Source organism: Semicossyphus pulcher, unplaced genomic scaffold (genome assembly GCF_022749685.1).
Source record: "Semicossyphus pulcher isolate SPU_LCO1_2020_fin unplaced genomic scaffold, fSemPul1.0.p SCAF_11, whole genome shotgun sequence".
NCBI classification, from domain to species: Eukaryota; Metazoa; Chordata; class Actinopteri; order Labriformes; family Labridae; genus Semicossyphus; species Semicossyphus pulcher.
This window is the reverse complement of record NW_027211615.1, coordinates 27,241,139-27,251,849: the sequence shown is the minus strand read 5'-3', so window position 1 is coordinate 27,251,849 and position 10,711 is coordinate 27,241,139. Positions and strand designations below refer to the sequence as shown.

The 10,711-nt window shown below is 42.3% G+C and overlaps 1 protein-coding gene across 1 annotated transcript; it reads left to right on the top strand.

The window, feature by feature from the left end:
• Positions 1–3,051: 3,051 nt before the first annotated feature.
• znf512 (zinc finger protein 512) lies at positions 3,052–9,763 on the top strand. The gene is made up of 12 exons (XM_069657330.1): positions 3,052–3,268; positions 3,402–3,491; positions 4,089–4,193; positions 4,333–4,457; positions 5,572–5,658; positions 5,941–6,039; positions 6,143–6,310; positions 6,395–6,592; positions 6,785–6,886; positions 7,448–7,510; positions 7,820–7,918; positions 8,035–9,763. The coding sequence occupies exons 1-12, from the start codon at positions 3,079–3,081 to the stop codon at positions 8,719–8,721; spliced, it is 2,013 nt and encodes a 670-aa protein (XP_069513431.1). The 5' UTR covers positions 3,052–3,078; the 3' UTR covers positions 8,722–9,763.
• Positions 9,764–10,711: the final 948 nt, after the last annotated feature.

Sequence of the window (10,711 nt, the reverse complement as noted above, 5' to 3'; positions counted from 1 at the left end):
GAAAAACAAGCAGGCAGGAAACTTAACAGACATCAGTAGAAGGAAAGCAGGAGTTGGTCATAATATTGAAGTAGGCATCATTAATGTAGACTCCTCATGTCTCCCTTCACACATTCAAACAGCTCTATTCATGCGCATGGTATTAGCAAAAACATACGACACTAACTCCACCGTGCTCCAGAAACTGGTTGCATGAACTGGTTTTGGTTATCCACATGTAGAAATAGCAAACGAAGGCTTTAAAATGTCAACATAAATGGGAACAATCTTGGGGCCCATTTTTGCAACACTTGGATTCATTGTGACTGCAGTTATATAAAGATTGTTCCTTTTCTCTGATTTGTTTTTGCATATTCCCCTATGGACAGCTTGAATCGAACATTTAAATGTGGATGATATGTGTGCTTTTGTGTCCTTGACACGCGGCTTAGACACATTTCTGTTTATTTGTACCCCTCCTCCCTTGGTATAAGCGTCAATGAGTGTGCGAGTGCAGGCGTGTGTGTCTTTAGGTTGTGGGTTTTAGATTTTTGTTATCCAGAATATGTCAATAAAAATAATATACAAAAATAATGATGTATGAAAACCCATTACATATAGCACGTGCTGAGCCAGTGCATCAGAGTCCTGACAGGGCCAGGTTACTTCCTCTCAACATTTAGAAAGCCGTCTTGTACCTCCATCTCTGTCTGATGTTTAACTTTGTTTACGTGTGTCTTATTTTGCCTCGTTTAACGTTGTGATTTTTGCTTTTTTTGTTTTGTTTTATATTCCTGTGTTTGTGACGCACTTCGTAACCAAGTGTTTTATAAGAGCTATATAAATAAAACTTTACTTACTTACAAAGTAGAATGATTATAAAATACTTAAAATATAAAATATAACGCAGAATAAATCCTTTCTTTCACTACACATGTCTGACGTTCTCTCCCTTGTGTGTTTTTAGTGGTGATTTCTACAGAGCGTTGGCTCTCATAGAATGGACCCTGCCCACATTGGAGGGGATATGTCACCTCTGTATGTGCCACGAAAGAGAAAATCTGTCCAGTCACAACCTAAAAGTGGAGTGCCATGTCCAGGTAAAGAAAAACGATTTATTTAGGTTACTTTGAGGCACTTTCTGCATTGGAAATCATTTTAATTTTAATATTTTGTGTATTTTTCTGACGTTAAATTTCACTTTTTGAACAGTCGTTCAGCGAATGCCAGAAAGGACCTGTGAATTGAACTCAGTTGGATATCCCAAGGTGAGAATGGACTCACACACCGTGCAGAGAACATACATGCAGGTGCATGCTGTATTTCATTTTACAGATGATATATTTAAGCTAACAGAAATCAACTACCATATTCATGATACTTTTAATAGGCAGAATATTCCTGAGTTTACTCATAATCTGTTACCTGTGTGGAAAAGGTTTCATCTATAATCCACAGTTCTGTACTTTAATGTTTCAGAATGACGAGTCTCAAGACCAAGACGCTGTAAAGATGAAAAGAACTTACGGAAGAAAAAGGTAAGAGACTCATCCACCTGTTGGTTCGGTATATTGTAGATTTGCATGACAGAAACTGTTTAATCAGTTTGTTAATTAATGTTTCTCTGGGGATGTAGAGAAACAATGTTAGTTTATAGAGTATGGCCAGTTTTAATGCTAAGTAAGGGTTAATGAGTGAGCAGGTTGTTACAGAATGGAACCCCGACCGGGTGAGCAGGACCCCGACGCTTATGACGTTTGACACAAAATATTGATGTGGAGACGGTTTTATGGATTTAAAAATGATTATATTTCTCTTTTCCGTTTAAAAATAGTCTGTTACTCTCACAGTGAGAGCTGCGTCCATAGCAACGGTTCTTAAAATGAGCTAAATTATCTGTTTTTACTCACATTAAATGGAAACATTTCCACTGATAGTGAAGTAAGACACGGTGAACTGGACTTTTTTTCCCTCTGTAAACAAACCAACGTCAAATTTCCCCAGCTTCTTTGTGCGGATTGATTTGATTACAGTTAGTCCTCCAGATTGTGTGATTAGAGCCGCATCCCTAGCAACGGTCTGTTCTTCATAGCAACGGTCTGTTATCGAGAAATAGCACACCTCGGAATGTCGTGATCAACCAATCAGAATCAAGTATTTAACACAGCTGTGTAACAAAGAAGAACATGTTTTCAGCCTCTTCCATGTTACTTCAGTTTACTTTTTCAATGTAATAAGAATCAGTGACGTCTTTTAAATCACTTTTTAAAACCCATTTTTGTTAAGTTGCCTTCATGTGATGTCTTCTTTCTATCTTCTTAAATTGTAATTCTTTGTATCTTTTTTATTGCGTTCATTTCTTTAATTTCCTTGTATCACATTGTATTCTTTTACTCCTTTCATCATCGTACTGTCTGATGTGTGCTGTGTCTTTACATCTTTAATCCTCATATTGACTGTACCTGCACCTTGTGTTGCTGTGTCGGCCATGTTGTTTGGGTTCTGTTGACTTGAGTATCCTGTCTATGCTTGTCAAAGCACTTTGTAAACGTTTGTTTTTTAGAGGCCGTTAAGTTATTCTCCTTCGTATTATTATTATTTTAATTGTATCAGACTGCAACAATTCTTAGGGTCAGAGGTCAAAACTTACAATAACAGTCCAAGCTCACAGTTAAATAATCCTCCAGTTATATAACTTCAATAATAAGTGTTTGTCTTAACAGGTATGAGGAGCTCCAGAGTGTTTCCTTGGGAGCAGTAGATTACCCCACCACCAGCTGCTCGGTGATGTCATCAGGTGGTCTCTCTAATGGGGCGGACCCAGGGTCCATGGCCCCGCCCACTGCCAGGCTGCCTCCAAGAGCGATGGCGAAGGACATGTGGCCTCAAGGCCCGGAGCCCAGCAGGGAGCAGCCCCAGCCTCAGGACCAGAGCTGGAACTCCAGCAGGGACCGAGGCCCTGACGCCTGGGCCCCCGGCAGAGACCGACAGCAGGACCAGGTCTGGGACTCCGGCAGGGACCGAGCGGGACACTCCAGTCAGGACCAAACATGGATTCCAGGCAGGGACAGGGCCCATTCTGGACCGGACCAGGCCTGGATGACAGGCCGGGACCGAGGTCCGGAGCAGGGCTGGGCAGCCGGCAGAGACCGAGGCCAGGATCAGGCCTGGAACGCAGGCAGGGATCCAGGGAGAGACAGGGCCTCATCAGGGCCGGAGCAGGCGTGGGGAACTGGCCGAAGCCAAGAGCAGGACTGGAACAGAGACAGGGAGCACGTGTGGAGACCGGGTGCGTACACATCTCATCACCTTTCCTTTATTTACTTCCATTACGGGTATTGTCACAGTTTGCATCAGCCTCCATTGTACTCTTTCAAAATGTTATATATATATATATTTCTTCTGTTCATGTTTCTTCAAAGACTTAAACATGAAGAAAGTCCTCAGAGTGGAGATTGAGCGAAGCCAGCCTGTCAATAACTTCACACAGCCACCAGAGGGCAGAGACTCCTGTAAGTGACCGTCGAGTCTGGTATTTAGCAGGGTGAGACTGAGAACAACACGACTTTTCTACCACAATAAAGAACGGTCGAGTGGAAATAGAGGCTGCAACGTGGTGATGATATCTTCTGTAATAAAATATGAAGTAGATAGACTTCCTGTTTTGAATAGCAGCATCTTTATAAATACTTAAATGTTGAGATGGAGTCGTGTTTGGACAGACTGTACCCAGTGGAAGTTTTGTTTGGTCAGTAGAGGAAACTTTTAACATCATTTCAGAGATAAAACCATGATTTTGTCAACGTTGTAGCAGCTTCCTGTGCAGACTAATAGATGGGGTAAGATGTTTTTGTGCTGCAGATTGCAACAGAACCTGTTTACAAGTGAAAGGAACATATGGAGTAATCACTCGATGAGTACAGCACAACCGATTTGCAGGGATTCGATAGTTGTGATTCTGTTTTCTTGACCAGTCCAAACCCCTTGCTCACGCATGTTGACATTTTATAGATGAGTAATGATAAACAGCAGCAGAAAAAGCAAAAAAAGATGGAATATATTCTGGATCGCTAAGAATAAAAATCCAGCCTCTAATGTAAATATTTCAGGTTCAGATGCAGCCAGTGTTGGAGAAGCCTCCACAGCTCCTCCCAGTGAGGACCAGAAACCCCCCATCGTCTCCACCAAGAAGGAGCCTCCTACATACCCTCCAGGTGAGACAGGAGCAGAGGAGCAGCTGTAGTTAACATTCTGCAGATATATAACAATCAAAAGGACTTCCAATGTCCTGCTATCTTCTCCTTGAACTTCTCTTTAAAGTAAATAACATCTTGATTTGCCGACGTCCACCAGGAAGTCAAGAGGAGCGTTGGCAGCTCCAGATTGTGGCCAAAGGAAGAGTCACCTGTCCGAAATGTAAAAGTGTGAGCAGGAAGACCGTGGAGGGGCTGAAGAAACACATGGAGAACTGCAGACTGGTGAGCAAGATTCAGTATGTCAAGACGTTTAATGTCACTCCGGTTTTACAAGTACAACTGTGTGAAATTACTATGCCGGGAGGCTCCAATTAAAAGGGTTAATATTAGATGTAAGGGACATATAAAATATAATAAAATAAAATATATTAACTATATACAATGTAGGCAAAAAAGACTCGTTGCAAGTCGCCCCTCCTGCTACAGCGCCACTCATAACATAAGTCTTACAGTACAGTAAGACACAACATTTCATACACAACTGTTGTCTGACAAAGCCCTTACTCATGCAGTAAAGAAGTCAAAGTCATATTTACCTCAGGTGCAGAGGGTATCAGGCTTTTATTTTGAAGGAGGCTTCTATTAGGGACAACCCTTTACTTTTTATTCGGTTTATTAAATATAAGAAATGAGAAGTTAGTAAGAAGCCTTATTTTGATTCGCTCAAAAGTCATATATTATACTAAAAATACAAACTCAACACTTCCTGTGTTGGTTTCAAATTAAAAGCCCTCCATCCTTTCACTGAACTAAATCCCCTCAGTTTCTTAGCCAGGCTTTTATTGTGAAGCATTTGCAGGAAGATGCAGTGATTCTCATGGAACAAAGTCTTATTCTGGATTCCTTTTCTTTACTTTACTTTATTCAATTACTTTTCTTTACTTTAATTAAAGTAAATTTAATACTTGAATGTATTAAATCCACACTTGTCATGTCCCCGGTCATTATTCCACCCGGCTTTCTTTGTTTGTATTTGAAGATATACAATCATTTCCTCAATACACTCCAAAGGAGTCCTGATACACAGGGGTTTTTTCTTACTAAGATTATGTTTGGGGCCTTTTTTGTGCCTTTATTTATAGAGAGGACAGTGGATAGTGTTGGAAACGTGGGAAGAGAGAATGGTGTTCGACACATGCCAAAGGGCCGAGGATGAAAGTCGAACCCAGGGCCGCCACGTCGAGGACTGAAGCCTCTGCACACGTGCCGCTAATTTAACCACTGAGCTAAACCGAAAGACCTCATACACAGATTTGATTTGCACTGTTAAACTGGGTTCTGAGAATTCACACTGTGCTAATTCTTATACGATGTAACTATAATCTGTTGTGTGCAGCAACCATTCACCTGTCAGCACTGTGGGAAACAGCTCAAGTCTTCAACAGGGATGAAGTATCACATCATGGCGGACCACAGCCATCTGGTAAGACGATACATCTTCCAACGGTTTTCTGACACACAGTTTTGTGACTACACCTGGTGATATTTCTGTGTCACTGTGAGGAATAGTGCAGAGTCTTCTCGGCTCATGGATGTGTTGTTCACCTTTGGATGAACAAATGTTACATTAAAGTGGAAGTGTTTCTTTGCTCTCCTGCGTATCTTACTTGAAGTCTGCTTATGTCACATCAGATCATTAGCGAGTTAGGGTTAGGTACAGATAAATTGGTTGATTGAGACCCAAGCTGTCTCTTTTTGTTTTCAGCCCTCAGCCGACGACGCCAAGGACCTGGATGATCGTGTCATCAAAGACAAACTGCGTAAAATCCTGAAGAGACTGGGCAAATTAAAATGCTCGAAAGAGGTAAATCGTGCTCATTGAAGGACGGAGATTTATTAAAATACGATAAGAAAACATCAAACTGTGAACTTAGGGTAAAGTCTTTTTTTCCCCTTCTTCTTTTCAGGGCTGTAGCGCTGCGTTCACAAGCATCATGGGCTACGTGTATCACATGAAGAAGTGTGGGAAGGAGGAGTCAGAGCTGGAGAAGATGCTGCTGAACTGCTCTCACTGTGGGAAAACATACAAGTCCAAGGCTGGTCTGGAGTACCACCTGAAATCAGAGCATGCTCCTGTGAGTCACAAGTTTGAACTTGTTTAATGTCAGATGATTACAGTAACATTAGATCACAAATGACTGTAAATCATTCCCCTCCAGACGCCCCTGAAGAGCGAGGATGACGAAGCTCTGAAGGCCCAGAGGGAGGCCAACCCGGAGAGGACGGCCAGCGGCAGGGTGCAGAGAGCATCGGCCCAGGTGGCAAACTTCCACCTGGCTGAGATCGCCAACAACGAGCTGCCCAAAGACTGGCCCAAGAGGAAGTTTCAGTCTGACCTGGTGCCAGATGACAAAAAGGCAAGAGACGTTTCAGTTTCTTTATACACGGTTGCAGCACGTATAATCTTTATTTATACTACATAAAACATTTTCACAAGCTTATAGGGTTGATTGTGGAATAAAAAGTTGTTGGTAAACATCTTTTTATGGTTTTAAATCCCAAATATCACACCTTCATTGAGCTTCTCTTGTTCCTGCCGGCCTTCACAGTTAAAATACTCCCGACCCGGCCTGCCTGCTTTCAGCCAGGAGGTGCTGAGGAAGTGGAAGAACGAGGTGAAGCTGCAGAGGAAGGTGCACTGTCCCAACCAGGTAGGAAACATCCCTACACTTATAGTATCAGCTGGGGTTAAGTAAGAAACAACACATTTTTTAATTAGACTGTATGTACAATTTTTAGCCCAAGATCTTTTTATTTCGTTAAAGCTGCTGTGAAGAACTTTCAGTTTGTGTTGATTTTGGCGCCCCCTGTGGACAAAGCCGTACCTCTTCTCTGATTTTGTCCCGTACATGCCTATGTGGTGGTTTTTAACACAAAATCTAATTCGGCTTTCTTTAACAATCACTTACTTTAAATGTTTGCCCTGTAAAATGTAAACAAAGGCAGCGTGCAGGTTCGTCTGACACCTACCCCCCCCCCACAGCAGTTTCAGGCATTAAAAATAACTATATAGAAATAATCAATCTTGTCGCTGATGGTCTGCTTTGCTTTTGTAGCTCATAAAGAGTCATTAGGATTAATTTCTGTCTGTTTCATAACCAGCGAAAAACTCCACAGGAGCTTTAAAATACATTTTTAAATCATAGAATCTGATTAAGTCTCTTCATTAAACAGGTTTTTTAATAATGCAGTTTCATCCGTGTCGTCCTCAGGGTTGTGGCTGCACCTACACCAGTGTGTCTGGACTGAAGGCTCACCTGGGACTCTGCACAAGGGTACATCAGCTTTTTTCTATATTTCTAAATAAAATTCGCTATTGATTGTACGGACACTCAGCCTTTTGGGAAGAGTGTCAGTGTGAGGGGTACCATGCAGATCATTCTTTTTGAATTGATTCTAAAATAAGACGCTGTAATAGTTTGTTTCTTTGAGTCTGTGAAAAGAAAAATGTCCTCATGTTTCTGTGGTTGAGATGTTTGCTTGTGTGGCAACTCTCATCTGCATATATAGATTCATTCTGAACAATTTTTTGGGGTATTTTGGGTTTGATTTTCTTCTCTTGTTGGCCTTCGGTCTCGTTTCAGGGCGACTTCGAGGCTGGAAAATACAGATGTCTGATCTGCAACAAAGAGTTTAACTCTGAAAGTGGAGTGAAATACCACATCAACTCTGTCCATTCACAGGTAACCACACAACTACTATCTTTAACCTTGTTTGCTGATTGTGATGAATGTCTTTTTGTCTTACTGCTTGAAGACTTTGACCCTGGCTCATATTGTTTACCCTCCTCCTCTAACAGGACTGGTTTGTGACCAACAAAAAAGCCTCCAAGAAGTTCGAGAAGTTCCTCAAAAGCCAGCCTAAGGAGTTCGTCCATAACGTGGACAAGCAGATCGTGGATCAGTACCACCACAATCACATCCAGCATCATCAACAGCATCATCACCACCAGCATCACCACCATCATCAGCAGCAGCAGCATCAAATCCAGCACCAACCTCAACACCTGCAGCATCCTCTGCAGCCTCTGCATCACCTCCAGCACCAAACCCAGTACCTCCACCCAGAGCACCAGAACCTCCCCCCACAGGTGGACACCCAGCTGCAGCAGCCGATGCTCCACTACACCCCTTTGGAGCCTCCGCCCGGGCCCATGTGGGTGGATATGGATCAGAGAGGAGACGTGCCGGGATCGGAGCAGGCGCCGATAGAGATGGAACTGGATGAAAAGCCCGGAGAGGACAATAGCGGGATGGTGGAGGAGAAACAGAGAGAGAAGGGGGAGAGGGGGAAGGCGGATGGGAAGCGGAAGGATTGTTTTGCTTTCGGTAGTGGGGGAGGCAGTAGCAGTAATACTGGCAGCTCATGCAGCGAATCAGAGGTGGAGCAGCAGGACAGGCAGAGACAGATCGACCAGTGGAATCTGAAACGGCCGGGCATCATGGAGCCGCACCCTGACGCTGGAAAACGGCAGAGGAACACTTAGAAATGACCCTTTCCTTAACATGCATCTGAGCGGCTTATAACAGAGATAGAAGAAGTCCCCGCGCACTTCAGTATATGTTAATAAAAAACAAACCTGTGTCCCTGTTTGCCACAGGACAACGGCTTGAGAAGGCAGCTGGAGCTACAACTTGTAACTTCTGGAAGTTGAGGAAGCATTTACACAACGATGGATACCTTTTAAAAGACCCTCAAAGGCGTCAGCGTGGATATGAAACTGTACACCTCTGGTTTGGAGGCTGTTTATCTGTCTTAAAATGGTCATTGTATAGCCTTGAGTAATGTAGTATAACGTTTATCTGTGTGTTTAACTGTAACAGATTCTTTTCACCGACTTTAAGTGTGTCTTATTCTGTTCAAACGTTTCTTCTTGTCTTTCATGTTGACCCAAAAGGGAGAGTTACTTCAAAACTTCAAGAGGATGCCACAGTAGATTCATCTGTTAGACATGTTTCATTGAGATTTTGTGCCTCTTAAGTATGATTTGTAGAACTTCATACTACTCATCTTCACTTTTCGTTACAGATTTTTGAGCTTTTATCATGAAGTGTCTCTTTTCTGGTCAAATTTGATTGGTTCTCTCTGGTTTGGATTCCCTTCACACTGTCCAATCCTGTGCCATGTTTTTAACAAGTGTGGTTTTTACTTCAGTTAATTTTCTGACACTAGGTGTCCATCCTTTGGCCAAGCCCGTTTGCAGCTTCAACATGAGAGGATCTATGTCATGCAAATCCATTACCAAAACAAATAATAGTTCTAGTAAAAGTTCAACTTTTTGGGCAACCTGCTTAATCAGGCAACAAGTAAATGAGAAGATTATTATTACTCTTGTTCATTTTAGAATAACGATGATGTCAAGACTCCAAGGTTGCTGTTGAGTCATTCCTATTTCTTAAGGTTAAAGTTGTAATCTCAAAGATCACAGTTTCGTTCACTTTGGCGCCACCTATGGTGATAAACGGTAATTGCGGGAGCACACTTCCTAGATATCCAGACAGTGCTGCATGTGTGACGTCCACGGTCGGCTCCGGTTGTAACTCTTGATTTTCCTGGCTGACGGTCGCTTTCCTTTTCAGACTGTTTGCTTCATCTGAGCGTCGAGTTTGTTTCTTTTTCTTTGGATTTTCACTTCTTGTTGAAGTTGTATCTGTAGTCATCCATCTTTTCTTTGTTTGTTCAGTCATAGTAGATTACTGTTTACTCGCAACACTTGCAGAGACCGGAAAAGCAGCCGCTTAGCTCCGCCTACCCTCTCTGGCAGACCAACCACTGCTGGCTGATGGAAAACGCATCACTAACTGGCCGCTGCTTGTAGTTTTTGCTTGTGGTTCGCTCCAGGCTACCAGTCTGTAATACTGGGTGCCAAAGGCTCAGTCACCTTCGTGTTACCTCATTTGGCGATAGATAGTGACTTAACATTTATTTAAATGAAAATCTTCGAGATTATCACTTTAAATCAAACAAGTCATAAATCTGTTGATTGGTGAGCTTAAGAAGTGTTTTCTAGGTGTATTTTCTAACATTTAGAGAAGCCAGGCTAGCGGTTTCCCTGTGCTTCCAGTCTTTATGCTAAGCTAAGCTAATCACCTCCCATTGCCAGCTTGTTCCCAAAGCAGACATGTGAGTACTAAAGGATGGCATTAGTAGCATTTTCCTAAACTTCTTCATCTCTGATCTTCCTCAGCAGTTGAATCAGTTGACATGGGTATAGTTTGGGTTCTTGTCACATGATCTAAGTGTGATGAGGAATACCACAAGATACGTTTGAAAGCTCTGAGAAAAGTCAGCAATCAGACCTTTAGTTAAGACATTTTCAAACACTCCATGCAGGACTATTTAGGTTTTAACAACATGAAAAACAAAGCAAACCTTGACCAATGATTTTCTCTTAATGGCCAATAAATGTTACACATTGTTGAGGATGATTACAAACACCATGATAAATGTTACTGATGAAGGGAAGCCAACACAAA